Source organism: Ranitomeya imitator, chromosome 1 (genome assembly GCF_032444005.1).
Source record: "Ranitomeya imitator isolate aRanImi1 chromosome 1, aRanImi1.pri, whole genome shotgun sequence".
Lineage (NCBI taxonomy): Eukaryota > Metazoa > Chordata > Amphibia > Anura > Dendrobatidae > Ranitomeya > Ranitomeya imitator.
Genome location: NC_091282.1, coordinates 613,209,904 through 613,232,025, shown reverse-complemented (window position 1 = coordinate 613,232,025; position 22,122 = coordinate 613,209,904). Strand labels below are relative to the sequence as shown.

At 46.8% G+C, this 22,122-nt stretch overlaps 1 protein-coding gene across 2 annotated transcripts in view; it reads left to right on the top strand.

The window, feature by feature from the left end:
* TSTD1 (thiosulfate sulfurtransferase like domain containing 1) overlaps positions 1 to 22,122 on the top strand; it is a 44,904-nt gene that overhangs the window by 1,525 nt on the left and 21,257 nt on the right. The window contains exon 2 of one of the 2 annotated variants that reach the window (XM_069726179.1): positions 11,357 to 11,479. The exons of the other annotated variant lie outside the window; for it this stretch is intronic. Coding sequence (XP_069582280.1) covers positions 11,357 to 11,479 — 123 coding nt within the window. The remainder of the gene's footprint in view (positions 1 to 11,356; positions 11,480 to 22,122) is intronic. 2 annotated transcript variants of the gene reach the window in all.

Sequence of the window (22,122 nt, the reverse complement as noted above, 5' to 3'; positions counted from 1 at the left end):
TGTATAGGGGTGAGTAAGAAGATATAGCTGTGTGCTGCCAATAGTCATCTATGGTATATTAGGGGTGGGGGATGGCTGTTCCTCTCATGGTGATGTATAGGGGTGAGTAAGAAGATATAGCTGTGTGCTGCCAATAGTCATCTATGGTGTATTAGGGGTGGGGGATGGCTGTACCTCTCATGGTGATGTATGGGGGTGAGTAAGAAGATATAGCTGTGTGCTGCCAATAGTCATCTATGGTGTATTAGGGGTGGGGGATGGCTGTACCTCTCATGGTGATGTATGGGGGTGAGTAAGAAGATATAGCTGTGTGCTGCCAATAGTCATCTATGGTGTATTAGGGGTGGGGGATGGCTGTACCCCTCATGGTGATGTATGGGGGTGAGTAAGAAGATATAGCTGTGTGCTGCCAATAGTCATCTATGGTGTATTAGGGGTGGGGGATGGCTGTACCTCTCATGGTGATGTATGGGGGTGAGTAAGAAGATATAGCTGTGTGCTGCCAATAGTCATCTATGGTGTATTAGGGGTGGGGGATGGCTGTACCCCTCATGGTGATGTATGGGGGTGAGTAAGAAGATATAGCTGTGTGCTGCCAATAGTCATCTATGGTGTATTAGGGGTGGGGGATGGCTGTACCTCTCATGGTGATGTATGGGGGTGAGTAAGAAGATATAGCTGTGTGCTGCCAATAGTCATCTATGGTATATTAGGGGTGGGGGAAGGCTGTACCCCTCATGGTGATGTATGGGGGTGAGTAAGAAGATATAGCTGTGTGCTGCCAATAGTCATCTATGGTGTATTAGGGGTGGGGGATGGCTGTACCCCTCATGGTGATGTATGGGGGTGAGTAAGAAGATATAGCTGTGTGCTGCCAATAGTCATCTATGGCATATTAGGGGTGGGGGATGGCTGTTCCTCTCATGGTGATGTATAGGGGTGAGTAAGAAGATATAGCTGTGTGCTGCCAATAGTCATCTATGGTATATTAGGGGTGGGGGATGGCTGTACCTCTCATGGTGATGTATAGGGGTGAGTAAGAAGATATAGCTGTGTGCTGCCAATAGTCATCTATGGTGTATTAGGGGTGGGGGATGGCTGTACCTCTCATGGTGATGTATGGGGGTGAGTAAGAAGATATAGCTGTGTGCTGCCAATAGTCATCTATGGTGTATTAGGGGTGGGGGATGGCTGTACCTCTCATGGTGATGTATGGGGGTGAGTAAGAAGATATAGCTGTGTGCTGCCAATAGTCATCTATGGTATATTAGGGGTGGGGGATGGCTGTACCTCTCATGGTGATGTATGGGGGTGAGTAAGAAGATATAGCTGTGTGCTGCCAATAGTCATCTATGGTGTATTAGGGGTGGGGGATGGCTGTACCGCTGGATGATATACACTATTTTTGTATATCTCATTAATCTTTTGAGAGACAAAAATTAATTGAAGTGACAAGAAAAATATTTAAAAATACTGAAATGTATTAATCCGAAAAACTTTAAAAATACAGGAACAAAATGTTACTGGAAAACGAGGCAGTTTATACAGTCCATATAATTGACTTTCTATGCAATAAAAGAATAAAGCTACTATACTTGTATGAGTACAATTTGATGGTACTTATTTTTTGTAAGAAGTTAACTAGATTTCAATCTGAAGTGTATATGCTAAAAATGTGCTTAAAATCTAGAAATTATTACCATAATCTAATTTTTAAAGTGCTTGGTGCAAAGAAAGTGCTACAATAACATCCAAAATTGTGGATATATAGTAATTGTATGGCAGTTGCTATTTTCAAATTCACCACCAGATGGTGCTATTGCCACATAGTAGAAAGATCACATGCAAATCAAGCTTTTATCTTTACAACAATTCATCACAAAATAGTGTCTTACTATATTACCAAGAGCAAACACTAAAAAAGCCAGCACAGTTGCTGTCACATTATATAGTCATTTTAGTCTCCTCAAACTGCTATTCAAAATGTCATTCTCTTTTGAGAGAGGGCCAGGGCCGTAGTCATGGCCGAGGAAACCAGGGCATCTGTGCCCTGGCCACCCATCACATGATAACAATGTCCAATACTTCGCACTTTCTGCGCCATCAGGGTCCCCTCTGCTCTGTTATAGGTTCCCTTTAGATTGAGACAGTTGTCACGATATGGTATGAAATATCATATAAGTTTAGTTGCTCGTCAGCTCATGAGGTGGGCTAAACCCCCCCTTCACTAGCTGACTCTACTTGTTTCTCTCTGGGCTACAGACTGTATGCTAGAAGGGGGTTTTATTGCCCTGGGGTCGTAAATTCCAGGCTCAGAGGAAAGTCCCTCACCCCTCCCACCTTCACTAGTCAGAACTGGTAAAGTGGCTCCAAAATTCATGAGAGATCCTTTGTTTGGTTTTGGTACGATATTATGCACCATGTTTACGGTAAGAACACGAAAATATATATTCGTATTCCCACTCGGTGTAGGTACCCATCCCTTTAAACTCGGGCTTCTAACTCCGTCTGGTAAAGAAGTAGGGTTTTCTCTGTAAATATGTATCCCAGATAGGACATATTTGATCTCATTAGAATGCTCACGTTAACCCGAGATGATTGATGGGTTTGTTAGAACTATGACGTGTTTTGTAGTGAAGTTATAGAAATTAGAGAGAATAGTTTAAAGTTTAGGCAGAATGTAGAGAGAGGAGGGTCTGGATAAGCCAGCCTTTCTGTGATGTCACAGCCTTAATGTTTTAAGTGTCTGGCAGGCTCTGAGGACTGACTTGCTGCTTGATTTCTTGTCTTGTCCTGGAAGAGCCCTGCTCACGTCCAAATGAGCTGGGACGTATGGGAAAAACTGCCCTAGCCTGGTTGCCTGTCATGCTTTGAACATGTAAGTGTTGCTTTTTCTCATTTATTCCCTTTATGTTATAATTACCCATGTACATATTTGCAATTGTCTCATTTGTAACTTCTTTATAAAATATTTTTGATAAAGCACTGCCTAATTAATTTCAATGGAATATACTATTATATATTAGTTCGTTCATCCATGCTCTAAACTTACCCTGTCTTCTGAAGGGAAATACGCTACTGTTACTGTTGTGTTGGGTTAGCTTCGGACCCGTTTAATCGAAGCTGGTGGCAGCGAAAGTGCGCTGACTGTTGGATTATGCTGAAGCAACTGCGGGTTTGATAATTATTGTTCCTGCCTGAGTGGGAGTAGTTATCGCGTCGCTGCAGCGTGCCCAATAGCCAGTACATAGCAGGCAGCCTTTCTGGCGACTAATTACCCAGGGTGCAGTACCTAATCTGACCTGAGAGTAAGGGGGGCGCCAGAGAGCTGCAAGTGTTAAGGGGAACTGTAAGCGGGATATACATCAATCCCTGCAGTTCGTGGTATATAGAAAAGCAGTGGGATACCTAGAATAAGCCCCTGCTGTAAACAAAGAGGTCAATAGCCTTGTGTGTGGTTTTTCATCACATCGTGGAGTGGAGGGATAACTAAGATAAGCCCCCCTGCACATGTGATAGCCGTCTGTTGGCCTGAAGTCACCTCAATCCGTGACGTAGGGGTGACGGTCACGGTGTGAATCCTGACCCATTGGTGACAGCGGTCAGGGAAATCGTGACAATTGGTGGCAGCGGTGGGATAACTACTCCCACTCAGGCAGGAACAATAATTATCAAACCCGCAGTTGCTTCAGCATAATCCAACAGTCAGCGCACTTTCGCAACAGTCCTTTTCAACTTTCAAATAAACAACTTTACAATTTTCTTTACACAGCACATCCAGATTCTTCACAGCATTTACAACAGGATTCACATTACACATTTCTTCTTCTTCTTTCCCTGCACTTTCCTTCCTATCACATAGCACATACTCGGGTCGGACCGTACCGCACGGTTCCTCAGCGTCCTTCCAATTCTGCTCCGCTACGGTTAGACGTTCCTTAGTCTGTTTTGCCCCAGACAAGAGAATATCTGCCTCCAAAGTCAGTTGCCACTTGGCAAGCGACCTGCCCATCTGTACTGTACTTTGCGGTGACCCAGCGTACTCCTGGTCCAAGCTCATTGCTTTGAGAGATCTCTCAGCCGTTTTGCATCGGTACTGAGGGCGTCTGCTTAAGCTACAAGCTGCCACATCATGGAGCTACCTGTGTCCCCATCCTGTCACTGATTCTGTCTTGATTCTACTTTTCCTGGCCTACTGCTGTTCAGGCCTGGTGCTGTCGATGGCTGGACTTCTCCCTTGGTGAACTTTGCGAGGCCCCTGCTATCATCCTGGGCACCTAAGCCGCTGCAGGCGGTTTGGGCACCCTGGGTCAGCTGACTCAAATCAGAAAGTATTCCCTATCTTAAAGGGAGTCTGTCACCCCAAAAATCATATATGAGCTGCGGCCACTGGCATCAGGGGCTTATCTACAGCATTCCATAATGCTGTAGATAAGCCCCCGATGTAACCTGAAAGATGAGAAATAAAAGTTATATTATACTCACCCAGGAGCGGTCCCGCTGCGTTCCGGTCCGATGGGCGTCGTGGTGCGGGTCCAGCGCCTCCCATCTTCATATGATGACATCCTCTTCTTGTCTTCTTGCCGCGGCTCTGGCAGTCCGCAGGCGCCGGGCCTCTCTAACCTTTCCCGGCGCCTGCGCACTGCAGTACTTTGCTCTGCCCTCAACAGGGCAGACAAAATACTCCTGCGCCGGAGCCGTGGCAAGAAGAGGACATCATCTGATGAAGATAGGAGGCGCTGGACCGGACCTCGACACCCATCGGACCGGATCGCAGCGGGAGAGTATAATCTACAGTCATTGACACCCCTGCAATTCTGTCAGATAATACTCATTTTCTTCCTGAAAATGATTGCAAACACAAATTATTTGGTATTATTATCTTCATTTCATTTGTCTTAAATGAAAAAACACAAAAAGAATTGTCCTAAAGCCAAACTGGATATAATTCCACACCAAACATAAAAAAGGGGGTGGACAAAAGTATTGGCACCGTTCGAAAAATCATGTGATGTTTCTCTAATTTGTGTAATTAACAGCACCTGTAACTTACCTGTGGCACCTAACAGGTGTTGGCAATAACTAAATCACACTTGCAGCCAGTTGACATGGATTAAAGTTGACTCAACCTCTGTCCTGTGTCCTTGTGTGTACCACATTGAGCATGGAGAAAAGAAAGAAGACCAAAGAACTGTCTGAGGACTTGAGAAACCAAATTGTGAGGAAGCATGAGCAATCTCAAGGCTACAAGTCCATCTCCAAAGACCTGAATGTTCCTGTGTCTACCGAGCGCAGTGTCATCAAGAAGTTTAAAGCCCATGGGACTGTGGCTAACCTCCCTAGATGTGGACGGAAAAGAAAAATTGACAATAGATTTGAACGCAAGACGGTGTGGATGTTGGATAAAGAACCTCGACTAACATCCAAACAAGTTCAAGCTGCCCTGCAGTCCGAGGGTACAACAGTGTCAACCCGTACTATTAGTCGGCATCTGAATAAAAAGGGACTGTATGGTAGGAGACCCAGGAAGACCCCACTTCTTACCACGAGACATGAAAAAGCCAGGCTGAAGTTTGCCAAAACTTACCTGAAAAAGCCTAAAACGTATTGGAAGAATGTTCTCTGGTCAGATGAGACAAAAGTAGAGCTTTTTGGGCAAAGGCATCAACATAGAGTTTACAGGAAAAAAAAAGAGGCATTCAAAGAAAAGAACACGGTCCCTACAGTCAAACATGGTGGAGGTTCCCTGATGTTTTGCGATTGCTTTGCTGCCTTTGGCACTGGACTGCTTGACCGTGTGCATGGCATTATGAAGTCTGGAGACTACCAACAAATTTTGCAGCATAATGTAGGGCCCAGTGTGAGAAAGCTGGGTCTCCCTCAGAGGTAATGGGTCTTCCAGCAGGACAATGACTCAAAACACACTTCAAAAAGCACTAGAAAATGGTTTGAGAGAAAGCACTGGAGACTTCTAAGGTGGCCAGCAATGAGTCCAGACCTGAATCCCATAGAACACCTGTGGAGAGATCTAAAAATGGCAGTTTAGAGAAGGCACCCTTCAAATATCAGGGACCTGGAGCCGTTTGCCAAAGAAGAATGGTCTAAAATTCCAGCAGAGCATTGTAAGAAACTCATTGATAGTTACCGGAAGCAGTTGGTCGCAGTTATTTTGGCTAAAGGTTGTGCAACCAAGTATTAGGCTGAGGGTGCCAATACTTTTGTCTGGCACATTTTTGGAGTTTTGTGTGAAATCATTTTCAGGAAGAAACTGAGTATTATCTGACAAAATTGCAGGGGTGTCAATACTTTTTGCCATGACTGTGTGTGTATAGATATATATATATATATATATTTGTCTAAGGGTCACTTCCGTCTGTCCTTCTGTCTGTCTGTCACGGTTATTCATTCGCTGACTGGTCTGGGCAGCTGCCTGTCATGGCTGCCGCGACCAATCAGCGACTGGCACAGTCCGATTAGTCCCTCCCCTACTCCCCCTGCACTCACTGCCCGGCGCCCGCTCCATAATCCCCTCCACTCACCGCTCACACAGGGTTAATGGCAGCGGTAACGGGCCGCAGTGTAACGCACTCCGTTACCGCTGCTATTAACCCTGTGTGTCCCCCAACTATTTACTATTGATGCTGCCTATGCAATATACTACGTGGCTGGGCAATATACTACGTGGCTGGGCAATATACTACGTGGGCATGCATATTCTAGAATACCCGATGCGTTAGAATCGGGCCACCATCTAGTATAACCTATACTTCTCATCTTTCAGGTTACATCGGGGGCTTAGCTACAGCATTACAGAATGCTGTAGATAAGCCCCTGATGCCGGTGGACGCAGCTCATATACGATTTTGGGGGTGACAGGTTCTGGCTATTTATTGCTTGCGTTGAGAAACACGTGATGGTGTCTCCGCAGCTTTTCTACATGCATTTGCATATTTCCCATAAGGGATGGGGGCAGTGTTCTAGATCACTGCGTTAAGAAACACGTGATGGTGTCTCCAGGGTGTTGGATGTTTTGATCTCCCCAAGGTCATTCATCCTTATGTTTATAGTCCTTTTACTAGGCACTGCTCCTAATAGCTAGTTTCCTACTCCACACTCATGAGGGGCAAATACCCCGAAACAGCTGTCTGTGGATGGATACCATGTTTTGGCATAGGTGGCTTTGCACTGAGGAGAGGCTTCCATCGGGCCACTCTGCCATAAAGCCCGACTGGTGGAGGGCTGCAGTGATAGTTGACTTTGTGGAACTTTCTCCCATCTCCCTACTGCATCTCTGGAGCTCAGCCACAGTGATCTTGGGGTTCTCTTAACCTCTCTCACCAAGGCTCTTCTCCCATGATTGCTCAGTTTAACTGGACAGCCAGGTCTAGGAAGACTTCTGGTTGTCCAGACTTCTTCCATTTAAGGATTATGGAGGCCACTGTGCTCTTAGGAACCTTGAGTACTTCAGGAATTCTTTTGTAACCTTGGCCAGATCTGTGCCTTGCCACAATTCTGTCTCTGAGCTCCTTGGCCAGTTCCTTTGACCTCATGATTCTCATTTGGTCTGACATGCATCGTGAGCTGTGAGGTCTTATATAGACAGGTGTGTGCCTTTCCAAATCAAGTCCTATCAGTTTAATTAAACACCGCTGGACTCCAATGAAGGAGTAGAACTATCTCCAGAAGGATCAGAAGGAAATGGACAGCATGTGTCTTAAATATGAGTGTCTGAGTAAAAGGGTCTGAATACTTATGAAAATGTGATATTTCAGTTTTTCTTTTTTTATCACATTTGCAAAAATTTCTACATTTCTTTCTTTTTTTTTTTTAATTTACCAAATGGCTACAATGAAACAAAGAGTGGAAAATTTAAAGGGGGTCTGAATACTTTTCGAACCCACTCTAAATTCAAAAGTCAACATATAGATAACAGTCTATTCTTCCTGGCTTACTGAAAATTAATGTCTGGTTAATTAAGATAAAATACTTTCCTTACAGTCATCTAAAGTGTATTAGGGGTGGGGGGATGGCTGTACCTCTGATAGTGATGTACGGGGGTATTCAGAAGATAAGACTGTGTACTGCCAATAGTTAACTATGGTGTATTAGGGGTGGGGGATGGCTGTTCCGCTGATGGTGATATATTGGGGAGTCAGAAGATATGGCTGTGTACTGCCAATACTCCTCTATGGTGCATTAGGGGTGGGAGGATGGTTGTACCTGTGGTGTATGAGATGTGAGTCAGAAGATATGGCTGTATACTGCCAATATCACCTATGGTGTATTAGGGGTGGGGAGATGGCTGTCCCGCTGATGATGTACTGTATATACTCGAGTATAAGCCGAGATTTTCAGCCCAAAATTTTGGGCTGAAAGTGCCCCTCTCGGCTTATACTCGAGTCATGGTGGGCGGCAGGGTCGGCGGGTGAGGGGGAGAGGGCGCTGAGGCATACTCACCTAGTCCCGGCGATCCTGGCGCTGTCCCTGCAGTCACACGGTCTTCGGTGCTGCAGTTCTTCCCCTGTTCAGCGGTCACGTGGGACCGATCATTATAGAAATAAATACGCGGCTGCACCTCCCATAGGGGTGGAGCCGCATATTCATTTCTCTAATCAGGCTTCCGAAGACCGTGTGACAGGCAGAGGGAGCGGGACGCCAGGAGCAGGTAAGTATGTAATATTCACCTGTCCGCGTTCCACACGCCGGGCGCCGCTCTGTCTTCGCGTTCTCTTGCTCTGACTGTTCAGGTCAGAGGGCGCGATGACGCATATAGTGTGCGCGGCGCCCTCTGCCTGATCAGTCAGAGCGGAGAGACGCCGGGACCGGACGCTGGGAGCTGCAAGCAAGAGAGGTGAGTATGGCGTTTTTTTTTTTTTTTAATTGCAGCAATGGCAGAGCTATGGGGCAATAATGAACAGTGCAGAGCACTATATGGCAGCTATGGGGCAATAGTGAACAGTGCAGAGCACTATATGGCAGCTATGGGGCAATAATGAACGGTGCAGAGCACTATATGGTACAGCTATGGGGCAAAACTGAACGGTGCAGAGCACTATATGGCACAGCTATGGGGCAATAATGAATGGCGCAGAGCACTATATGGCACAGCTATGGGGCAATAATGAACGGCGCAGAGCACTATATGGCACAGCTTTATATGGCACATCTATGGGGCAATGATGAACGGTGCAGAGCACTATATGGCACAGCTATGGGGCAATAATGAACGGCGCAGAGCACTATATGGCACAGCTTTATATGGCACATCTATGGGGCAATAATGAACGGTGCAGAGCACTATATGGCACAGCTTTATATGGCACATCTATGGGGCAATGATGAACGGTGCAGAGCACTATATGGCACAGCTTTATATGGAGCATCTTATGGGGCAATAATGAACGGTATGGAGCATCTATTTTTATTTTTGAGATTCACCGGTAGCTGCTGCATTTCCTACCCTAGGCTTATACTCGAGTCAATAAGTTTTCCCAGTTTTTTTGTGGCAAAATTAGGGGGGTCGGCTTATACTCGGGTCGGCTTATACTCGAGTATATACGGTATGTGCATCCTTAGGGTTGCACATTGACAGTTAAGTTCAATATGCACTGTGGAGACATGGGGGGGGGGGGGGGGGGGGCAGCGCATGCCCTGGTCCATTAGCCGAAACCACATGGACCAGGATTCATCCCACCGAATGCATGCTCTCCCTTTCCCATGGGCGTAACACTACTCAGACAACACGGGGTCAGGGTAAAACTGTGTAGCAATACTTTATTGAACCAGAAACCAGGCAAATAACAAATAAAACGGTCCCAGCAAAATACCAAAGATGGTGCAAAATTAGAGCGTCTCACCCTTCTGCAGACTCGCCAGGATAATAGCAGCACAGCTGCGACTTCAGGGCTGACTACTCCTCCTGTGGCACGCACAGAGAGGAAGTAATGACAAGCTTAGGAAGATATATCTCATATCTATTTATTTACTTTAGGAAGATGACAATCCATGGAGGTACAAGGCCAATTGACCGGAGAGTCACAGCATGGCTCCTCCAAACATCTTCATGGCACCAGGTGACCGGTGGGTCCCATTCCTGACTACCCCAAACGTATCCATGTTTCAGCAATGGTCAATGCAGCAGATCTGTATTCTTTCAGCAGGGACAGTGGTCCCCTTAGCTGGCATCCTGTAGAATGACAAATATGTGTCCCCCTCGTGATGAAGCCATGATGTCTTGGCTGCTGTCCTATAGAGAGTCTCTGCTTTTTTGAATCTCTGAATCTCTTCGCTATCTGGATGTCTCTCTCTGTATATTTGGATGTATCTCTCCTTTTTATAGTTAACACATGTCCTTCAAATCAGCATTTTCTGGTAAAAGGGAAGAATTGTGAGGCGACCAACTCGCATTTTTTGTTCATGTAATCTATTTGCATAGTTTTTCCTCCTGTTTTGCAAGTCAACAAACTAGCTGGCCTATAAAATGTGTAATCAACATATCAGCAAACATCATTGTTCAATGACCCTGCATAAGAGTCAACATTTCAGACTCTTGACCAACTGAAGACAAAACGCATAAATTCAGAAGTCAAAAAATAGCAGTCTATTCTTCCTGGCTTGCTGAAAATAGACATCTGGTTAATTAAGAAAAAATGCTGTCGTCACATGCACCATTGACCAATTTGTGATAAACTCGATAAGGCCTCCAACCAGGTCAAAAGTTAATACCGAAAATCGGGAAAGCCAAGGCATCAAACAGTAGGTTCTTGATACAAAAGCACTAGTTCTTTAATCCATGCCAATTAAAAAAAAATCACAGTAAGACACAATAATCTGCTGTTTGATGCCTCTGCTTTCTTGAATTTCTATATTGCCAAGTGACAATTATCATGGTGATTTAGCATTTTTGCTCATCCCTGAGGAAGATGCTGCACATTGTAGGAGAGAGAGGACAACTCCACCCCAGCTTTAAAGGGACACTGTCACCTGAATTTGGAGGGAACAATCTTCAGCCATGGAGGCGGGGTTTGGGGGTTTTTGATTCACCCTTTCCTTACTCGCTGGCTGCATGCTGGCTGCAATATAGGATTGAAGTTCATTCTCTGTCCTCCGTAGTACACGCCTGCGCAAGGCAAGATTACCGTGTGCAGGCATGTACTACGGAGGACAGAGAATGAACTTCAATCCAATATTGCAGCCAGCATGCAGCTAGCGGGTAAGGAAAGGGTGAATCAAAAACCCCCAAACCCCGCCTCCATGGCTGAAGATTGTTCCCTCCAAATTCAGGTGACAGTGTCCCTTTAACTATATCCCTGCTCCTCTTCACAGCATGCTCTCCTTTCTGTTTCCCTCTTATCAGATGCTGTCATCTCGTACGATGAGGTGAAGAAACTGGTCTGTTCTGAGCAGGGCAGGATCATTGACGTGAGGACGCCAGAGGAAGTTGGCAATGGGAAGATCCCTGGCACTGTGAATATTCCAGGTATGAAGCACATTAGTGATCCATATTGGTCTTGGAGGTTACCTCTTGCCACTGGTGTGGCAGTGACAAAAATAAAACAAAATACAGTTTGTGATGCTAGGGTGCACTTAATTAACCTCTGTAAAATTGCAAAGTTGTTTGTTTTTTACGACCTTTTTGCAATTTTAACCCTTTATCATGATGAGAACAAACCCTTTAAGGCAGGGATATCAAACTCAAATACTCACATGGCCAAAGTTAAACACTTGCAGAAATTTGCAGGCCAACCTTGATATTTGTCAAAAAAATGTCTAAAATTGAGGAGGTTTTTACTTATCAAATAAACGGATTAACTATTGGAATTATAGTGAAATAATATATGCAGTAAAAAGCATATGGCCCAATGGCTTAATTGATACCGTGTATACTCGAGCATAAGCCGAGATTTTCAGTCCACTTTTTTGGGCTGAAAGTGACCCTCTCGGCTTATACTTGAGTCATTGTCGGCGGGGGAGGGAGAGCGGCGCGGTGACATACTCGCCTGCTCCTGGCGCGGTCCCTATATGTCCGATAGTCTCCGGGAGCCGGCTGCATCTTCCTTTGTTCAGCGGTCACGTTGTACCGCTCATTAAAGTAATGAATATGGACGCTTATTCATTACTGTAATGAGCAGTACGTGACCGCTGAACACAGGAAGATGCCGCCGGCTCCCGGAGACCATCTGACAGTGAGACGCTGCCAGGGACCGCGCCGGGAGCAGGTGAGTATATCGGGGAGGAGAGCATTGCGCGATAGTGACCTTCTTCGTACCACCGCTGCGTGCTGCTCTGTCTTCCATCCTCTGCACTTACCATTCAGGTCAGAGGGCGCAATGAAGTGATTAGTGTGCGCACCACCCTCTGCCTGAACTGTCAGTGCAGAGGATGGAAGACAGAGTGGCACGTGGAACGAGGAAGGTGACTATCGCAAGTGCCGGGAACCTGAGAGAAGAGAGGTGAGTATGTGATTTTTTTTTTTTTTTTTTTTTTTTATCGCAGCAACAGCAAATGGGGCAAATGTATGGAGCATCTCATGGGGCATAATGTGTGGAGCATCTCATGGGGCATAATGTGTGGAGCATCTTATGGGGCCATCAACCTTTATGCAGCATTGTATGGGGCAAATGTTTCTATGGAGCATCTTATGGGGCCATTATTAACCTATGTGCAGCATTATATGGGGCATATTTTAATATGGAGCATTATATGGGGCGCATTTTGTATGGAGCATCTTATGGGGCTCATCATGAACTATATGGGGCTCCTGATTCAATATGGATATTCAAAAACACTTAGCCTACTGATGTCTCAATTAATTTTACTTTTATTGGTATCTATTTTTATTTTTGACATTTACTGGTAGCTGCTGCATTTTCCACACTAGGCTTATACTCGAGTCAATAAGTTTTCCCAGTTTTTTTGTGGCAAAATTAGGGGGGTCGGCTTATACTCGAGTATATACGGTAATAACAAAGGATTAAAAAAAAACCTTGAATATAACAGATAATAAAGTATGATGCAAACAAGTGCTCCGAAACCCAGTATGATACCCGAACAGTGAACTCCTCCACATGAACAGTATGGTGACCCATTACTGTATGATTCTCCAACTGTAATCCCCACACCGCCCTCCATACAGTGTAATGGCCCCATGTAGTGCTCAAAAAGGTATAATAACCCCACACAATGCTTCATACAGTATAATGGCCTCAAATAATGCTCCATGCTGTATAATGGCCTCTCACAATACTCCTTACTGTATAATGTGCCCACATAGTGCTCCACGCAGTATATGGCCTCACATTAAAAAAAAAATACTGTATATATTCATGTATAAACCGACCTGAGTATAAGCCGAGGCACCTAATTTTGCCGCGAAAAACTGGGAAAACGTATTTACTCGAGTGTAAGCCGGGTATGCATTGTCCCCTAATCCATATTCTGGTATGCATGGCTCCTCATCCCCATCCTTGTCTGCATGGCTCCTCATCCCCATCCTTGTCTGCATGGCTCCTCATCCCCATCCTTGTCTGCATGGCTCCTCATCCCCATCCTTGTCTGCATGGCTCCTCATCCCCATCCTTGTCTGCATGGCTCCTTATCCACATCTTTGTATGCATGGCTCCTCATCCCCATCCTTGTCTGCATGGCTCCTTATCCACATCTTTGTATGCATTGTCTCTCATTCCTGTCCTTGTATGTATGGCTCCCATGAGAAAAGCATAAAAAAATCCTACTTTCCTGCGCGCCCTTGCAGCATCTTGTTCCTGTGTCAGCAGCTCCTGATGCCGAGAGATCATGTGTCTCCGCTCATTAAGGCAATGAATATTCACCTCTCTCCACGCCTATGGGAGTAGAGCGAGGTGAATATTAATGAGCGGGCACCCGTGATTGCCTGGCAGCTGCTGGAGTCCGGTGAATGCTGCTGACTCTGTGCGCGCTATAAGAGAAATGAATATTCACTGTCAATGCAGTTAATATTCATTTCTCTTTAGCAGCTGGCACAGGCTTTAGCAGCAGCCGCCGGCTCCTGCCTCCTGTCATCCGCTGTTCCACCGCTCCCCCTCCCCGCCGTCTTCTGGGACAATGATTCGTGTTTAAGCCGAGGTGGGCATTTTCAGCACAAAAAGTGCCCAAAAACTTGGCATATATACAGTAATTACTCACTTCTGCTTGTTTCAATGCTGATCTGGTGTCTTCATATATCACAATCTTATCTGTGGGCACTAGTGCGGCCATTCTCCTCAGCCTGCGCGCAGACTGATGGGAGGGGGAATGACTTGATGGGATGGCATGCATGCAGAGGAAAGTGGCCACAGTGCTAGTGATGAGGGAGATGACTAGAGGGCTGAGAATAGTGATGGCGCCACTAGTCTTGAGGAGATGAGGCGCGTGCCCACCAGGAGGGCTCTGCATGCCCCCTCTGGCACGCGTGCCATAGGTTCGCCACCACTGTCTTATACGCTCAGTCCTGATCAGTTATATGAAGTGGAGGCTGTGATTTCTTATATACAGGAGCTATGGCTGCTCCCTTACCTGCTCCCTCAGCTTCTCCTTCTACGCTCGGTCCTGATCAGTTATATGAAGTGGAGGCTGTGCTTTCTTATATACAGGAGCTATGGCTGCTCCCTTACCTGCTCCCTCAGCTTCTCCTTCTACGCTCAGTCCTGATCAGTTATATGAAGTGGAGGCTGTGATTTCTTATATACAGAGCTATGGCTGCTCCCTTACCTGCTCCCTCAGCTTTTCCTTCTACGCTCGGTCCTGATCAGTTATATGAAGTGGAGGCTGTGATTTCTTATATACAGGAGCTATGGCTGCTCCCTTACCTGCTCCCTCAGCTTCTCCTTCTACGCTCGGTCCTGATCAGTTATATGAAGTGGAGGCTGTGATTTCTTATATACAGGAGCTATGGCTGCTCCCTTACCTGCTCCCTCAGCTTCTCCTTCTACGCTCGGTCCTGATCAGTTATATGAAGTGGAGGCTGTGATTTCTTATATACAGGAGCTATGGCTGCTCCCTTACCTGCTCCCTCAGCTTCTCCTTCTACGCTCAGTCCTGATCAGTTATATGAAGTGGAGGCTGTGATTTCTTATATACAGGAGCTATGGCTGCTCCCTTACCTGCTCCCTCAGCTTCTCCTTCTACGCTCGGTCCTGATCAGTTATATGAAGTGGAGGCTGTGATTTCTTATATACAGAGCTATGGCTGCTCCCTTACCTGCTCCCTCAGCTTCTCCTTCTACGCTCGGTCCTGATCAGTTATATGAAGTGGAGGCTGTGATTTCTTATATACAGGAGCTATGGCTGCTCCCTTACCTGCTCCCTCAGCTTCTCCTTCTACGCTCGGTCCTGATCAGTTATATGAAGTGGAGGCTGTGATTTCTTATATACAGGAGCTATGGCTGCTCCCTTACCTGCTCCCTCAGCTTCTCCTTCTACGCTCGGTCCTGATCAGTTATATGAAGTGGAGGCTGTGCTTTCTTATATACAGGAGCTATGGCTGCTCCCTTACCTGCTCCCTCAGCTTCTCCTTCTACGCTCAGTCCTGATCAGTTATATGAAGTGGAGGCTGTGATTTCTTATATACAGAGCTATGGCTGCTCCCTTACCTGCTCCCTCAGCTTTTCCTTCTACGCTCGGTCCTGATCAGTTATATGAAGTGGAGGCTGTGATTTCTTATATACAGGAGCTATGGCTGCTCCCTTACCTGCTCCCTCAGCTTCTCCTTCTACGCTCGGTCCTGATCAGTTATATGAAGTGGAGGCTGTGATTTCTTATATACAGGAGCTATGGCTGCTCCCTTACCTGCTCCCTCAGCTTCTCCTTCTACGCTCGGTCCTGATCAGTTATATGAAGTGGAGGCTGTGATTTCTTATATACAGGAGCTATGGCTGCTCCCTTACCTGCTCCCTCAGCTTCTCCTTCTACGCTCAGTCCTGATCAGTTATATGAAGTGGAGGCTGTGATTTCTTATATACAGGAGCTATGGCTGCTCCCTTACCTGCTCCCTCAGCTTCTCCTTCTACGCTCGGTCCTGATCAGTTATATGAAGTGGAGGCTGTGATTTCTTATATACAGAGCTATGGCTGCTCCCTTACCTGCTCCCTCAGCTTCTCCTTCTACGCTCGGTCCTGATCAGTTATATGAAGTGGAGGCTGTGATTTCTTATATACAGAGCTATGGCTGCTCCCTTACCTGCTCCCTCAGCTTCTCCTTCTACGCTCGGTCCTGATCAGTTATATGAAGTGGAGGCTGTGATTTCTTATATACAGGAGCTATGGCTGCTCCCTTACCTGCTCCCTCAGCTTCTCCTTCTACGCTCGGTCCTGATCAGTTATATGAAGTGGAGGCTGTGATTTCTTATATACAGAGCTATGGCTGCTCCCTTACCTGCTCCCTCAGCTTCTCCTTCTACGCTCGGTCCTGATCAGTTATATGAAGTGGAGGCTGTGCTTTCTTATATACAGGAGCTATGGCTGCTCCCTTACCTGCTCCCTCAGCTTCTCCTTCTACGCTCGGTCCTGATCAGTTATATGAAGTGGAGGCTGTGATTTCTTATATACAGGAGCTATGGCTGCTCCCTTACCTGCTCCCTCAGCTTCTCCTTCTACGCTCGGTCCTGATCAGTTATATGAAGTGGAGGCTGTGCTTTCTTATATACAGGAGCTATGGCTGCTCCCTTACCTGCTCCCTCAGCTTCTCCTTCTACGCTCAGTCCTGATCAGTTATATGAAGTGGAGGCTGTGATTTCTTATATACAGAGCTATGGCTGCTCCCTTACCTGCTCCCTCAGCTTTTCCTTCTACGCTCGGTCCTGATCAGTTATATGAAGTGGAGGCTGTGATTTCTTATATACAGGAGCTATGGCTGCTCCCTTACCTGCTCCCTCAGCTTCTCCTTCTACGCTCGGTCCTGATCAGTTATATGAAGTGGAGGCTGTGATTTCTTATATACAGGAGCTATGGCTGCTCCCTTACCTGCTCCCTCAGCTTCTCCTTCTACGCTCGGTCCTGATCAGTTATATGAAGTGGAGGCTGTGATTTCTTATATACAGGAGCTATGGCTGCTCCCTTACCTGCTCCCTCAGCTTCTCCTTCTACGCTCGGTCCTGATCAGTTATATGAAGTGGAGGCTGTGATTTCTTATATACAGAGCTATGGCTGCTCCCTTACCTGCTCCCTCAGCTTCTCCTTCTACGCTCGGTCCTGATCAGTTATATGAAGTGGAGGCTGTGATTTCTTATATACAGAGCTATGGCTGCTCCCTTACCTGCTCCCTCAGCTTCTCCTTCTACGCTCGGTCCTGATCAGTTATATGAAGTGGAGGCTGTGATTTCTTATATACAGGAGCTATGGCTGCTCCCTTACCTGCTCCCTCAGCTTCTCCTTCTACGCTCGGTCCTGATCAGTTATATGAAGTGGAGGCTGTGCTTTCTTATATACAGAGCTATGGCTGCTCCCTTACCTGCTCCCTCAGCTTCTCCTTCTACGCTCGGTCCTGATCAGTTATATGAAGTGGAGGCTGTAATTTCTTATATACAGGAGCTATGGCTGCTCCCTTACCTGCTCCCTCAGCTTCTCCTTCTACGCTCGGTCCTGATCAGTTATATGAAGTGGAGGCTGTGATTTCTTATATACAGAGCTATGGCTGCTCCCTCAGCTTCTCCTTCTACGCTCGGTCCTGATCAGTTATATGAAGTGGAGGCTGTGCTTTCTTATATACAGGAGCTATGGCTGCTCCCTTACCTGCTCCCTCAGCTTCTCCTTCTACGCTCGGTCCTGATCAGTTATATGAAGTGGAGGCTGTGCTTTCTTATATACAGAGCTATGGCTGCTCCCTTACCTGCTCCCTCAGCTTCTCCTTCTACGCTCGGTCCTGATCAGTTATATGAAGTGGAGGCTGTGATTTCTTATATACAGGAGCTATGGCTGCTCCCTTACCTGCTCCCTCAGCTTCTCCTTCTACGCTCGGTCCTGATCAGTTATATGAAGTGGAGGCTGTGATTTCTTATATACAGGAGCTATGGCTGCTCCTTACCTGATCCCTCAGCTTCTCCTTCTACGCTCGATCCTGATCAGTTATATGAAGTGGAGGCTGTGATTTCTTATATACAGGAGCTATGGCTGCTCCCTTATCTGCTCCCTCAGCTTCTCCTTCTACGCTCGGTCGTGATCAGTTATATGAAGTGGAGGCTGTGATTTCTTATATACAGAGCTATGGCTGCTCCCTTACCTGCTCCCTCAGCTTCTCCTTCTACGCTCGGTCCTGATCAGTTATATGAAGTGGAGGCTGTGATTTCTTATATACAGGAGCTATGGCTGCTCCCTTACCTGCTCCCTCAGCTTCTCCTTCTACGCTCGGTCCTGATCAGTTATATGAAGTGGAGGCTGTGATTTCTTATATACAGGAGCTATGGCTGCTCCCTTACCTGCTCCTCAGCTTCTCCTTCTACGCTCGGTCCTGATCAGTTATACGAAGTGGAGGCTGTGATTTCTTATATACAGGAGCTATGGCTGCTCCCTTACCTGCTCCCTCAGCTTCTCCTTCTACGCTCGGTCCTGATCAGTTATATGAAGTGGAGGCTGTGATTTCTTATATACAGGAGCTATGGCTGCTCTCCCTTACCTGCTCCCTCAGCTTCTCCTTCTACGCTCGGTCCTGATCAGTTATATGAAGTGGAGGCTGTGATTTCTTATATACAGAGCTATGGCTGCTCCCTTACCTGCTCCCTCAGCTTCTCCTTCTACGCTCGGTCCTGATCAGTTATATGAAGTGGAGGCTGTGATTTCTTATATACAGGAGCTATGGCTGCTCCCTTACCTGCTCCCTCAGCTTCTCCTTCTACGCTCGGTCCTGATCAGTTATATGAAGTGGAGGCTGTGCTTTCTTATATACAGGAGCTATGGCTGCTCCCTTACCTGCTCCCTCAGCTTCTCCTTCTACGCTCGGTCCTGATCAGTTATATGAAGTGGAGGCTGTGATTTCTTATATACAGGAGCTATGGCTGCTCCCTTACCTGCTCCCTCAGCTTCTCCTTCTACGCTCGTTCCTGATCAGTTATATGAAGTGGAGGCTGTGATTTCTTATATACAGAGCTATGGCTGCTCCCTTACCTGCTCCCTCAGCTTCTCCTTCTACGCTCGGTCCTGATCAGTTATATGAAGTGGAGGCTGTGATTTCTTATATACAGAGCTATGGCTGCTCCCTTACCTGCTCCCTCAGCTTCTCCTTCTACGCTCGGTCCTGATCAGTTATATGAAGTGGAGGCTGTGATTTCTTATATACAGGAGCTATGGCTGCTCCCTTACCTGCTCCCTCAGCTTCTCCTTCTACGCTCGGTCCTGATCAGTTATATGAAGTGGAGGCTGTGATTTCTTATATACAGGAGCTATGGCTGCTCCCTTACCTGCTCCCTCAGCTTCTCCTTCTACGCTCGTTCCTGATCAGTTATATGAAGTGGAGGCTGTGATTTCTTATATACAGGAGCTATGGCTGCTCCCTTACCTGCTCCCTCAGCTTCTCCTTCTACGCTCGGTCCTGATCAGTTATATGAAGTGGAGGCTGTGATTTCTTATATACAGAGCTATGGCTGCTCCCTTACCTGCTCCCTCAGCTTCTCCTTCTACGCTCGGTCCTGATCAGTTATATGAAGTGGAGGGCTGTGATTTCTTATATACAGGAGCTATGGCTGCTCCCTTACCTGCTCCCTCAGCTTCTCCTTCTACGCTCGGTCCTGATCAGTTATATGAAGTGGAGGCTGTGATTTCTTATATACAGGAGCTATGGCTGCTCCCTTACCTGCTCCCTCAGCTTCTCCTTCTACGCTCGGTCCTGATCAGTTATATGAAGTGGAGGCTGTGATTTCTTATATACAGGAGCTATGGCTGCTCCCTTACCTGCTCCCTCAGCTTCTCCTTCTACGCTCGGTCCTGATCAGTTATATGAAGTGGAGGCTGTGATTTCTTATATACAGGAGCTATGGCTGCTCCCTTACCTGCTCCCTCAGCTTCTCCTTCTACGCTCGGTCCTGATCAGTTATATGAAGTGGAGGCTGTGATTTCTTATATACAGGAGCTATGGCTGCTCCCTTACCTGCTCCCTCAGCTTCTCCTTCTACGCTCGGTCCTGATCAGTTATATGAAGTGGAGGCTGTGATTTCTTATATACAGAGCTATGGCTGCTCCCTTACCTGCTCCCTCAGCTTCTCCTTCTACGCTCGGTCCTGATCAGTTATATGAAGTGGAGGCTGTGATTTCTTATATACAGGAGCTATGGCTGCTCCCTTACCTGCTCCCTCAGCTTCTCCTTCTACGCTCGGTCCTGATCAGTTATATGAAGTGGAGGCTGTGATTTCTTATATACAGGAGCTATGGCTGCTCCCTTACCTGCTCCCTCAGCTTCTCCTTCTACGCTCGGTCCTGATCAGTTATATGAAGTGGAGGCTGTGATTTCTTATATACAGGAGCTATGGCTGCTCCCTTACCTGCTCCCTCAGCTTCTCCTTCTACGCTCGGTCCTGATCAGTTATATGAAGTGGAGGCTGTGATTTCTTATATACAGGAGCTATGGCTGCTCCCTTACCTGCTCCCTCAGCTTCTCCTTCTACGCTCGGTCCTGATCAGTTATATGAAGTGGAGGCTGTGATTTCTTATATACAGGAGCTATGGCTGCTCCCTTACCTGCTCCCTCAGCTTCTCCTTCTACGCTCGGTCCTGATCAGTTATATGAAGTGGAGGCTGTGATTTCTTATATACAGGAGCTATGGCTGCTCCCTTACCTGCTCCCTCAGCTTCTCCTTCTACGCTCGGTCCCTGATCAGTTATATGAAGTGGAGGCTGTGATTTCTTATATACAGGAGCTATGGCTGCTCCCTTACCTGCTCCCTCAGCTTCTCCTTCTACGCTCGGTCCTGATCAGTTATATGAAGTGGAGGCTGTGATTTCTTATATACAGGAGCTATGGCTGCTCCCTTACCTGCTCCCTCAGCTTCTCCTTCTACGCTCGGTCCTGATCAGTTATATGAAGTGGAGGCTGTGATTTCTTATATACAGGAGCTATGGCTGCTCCCTTACCTGCTCCCTCAGCTTCTCCTTCTACGCTCGGTCCTGATCAGTTATATGAAGTGGAGGCTGTGATTTCTTATATACAGAGCTATGGCTGCTCCCTTACCTGCTCCCTCAGCTTCTCCTTCTACGCTCGGTCCTGATCAGTTATATGAAGTGGAGGCTGTGATTTCTTATATACAGGAGCTATGGCTGCTCCCTTACCTGCTCCCTCAGCTTCTCCTTCTACGCTCGGTCCCTGATCAGTTATATGAAGTGGAGGCTGTGATTTCTTATATACAGGAGCTATGGCTGCTCCCTTACCTGCTCCCTCAGCTTCTCCTTCTACGCTCGGTCCTGATCAGTTATATGAAGTGGAGGCTGTGCTTTCTTATATACAGGAGCTATGGCTGCTCCCTTACCTGCTCCCTCAGCTTCTCCTTCTACGCTCGGTCCTGATCAGTTATATGAAGTGGAGGCTGTGATTTCTTATATACAGGAGCTATGGCTGCTCCCCTTACCTGCTCCCTCAGCTTCTCCTTCTACGCTCGGTCCTGATCAGTTATATGAAGTGGAGGCTGTGATTTCTTATATACAGAGCTATGGCTGCTCCCTTACCTGCTCCCTCAGCTTCTCCTTCTACGCTCGGTCCTGATCAGTTATATGAAGTGGAGGCTGTGATTTCTTATATACAGAGCTATGGCTGCTCCCTTACCTGCTCCCTCAGCTTCTCCTTCTACGCTCGGTCCTGATCAGTTATATGAAGTGGAGGCTGTGCTTTCTTATATACAGGAGCTATGGCTGCTCCCTTACCTGCCTCCCTCAGCTTCTCCTTCTACGCTCGGTCCTGATCAGTTATATGAAGTGGAGGCTGTGATTTCTTATATACAGAAACTATGGCTGCTCCCTTACCTGCTCCCTCGGCTTCTCCTTCTACGCTCGGTCCTGATCAGTTATATGAAGTGGAGGCTGTGATTTCTTATATACAGAGCTATGGCTGCTCCCTTACCTGCTCCCTAGCTTCTCCTTCTACGCTCGGTCCTGATCAGTTATATGAAGTGGAGGCTGTGCTTCTTTATATA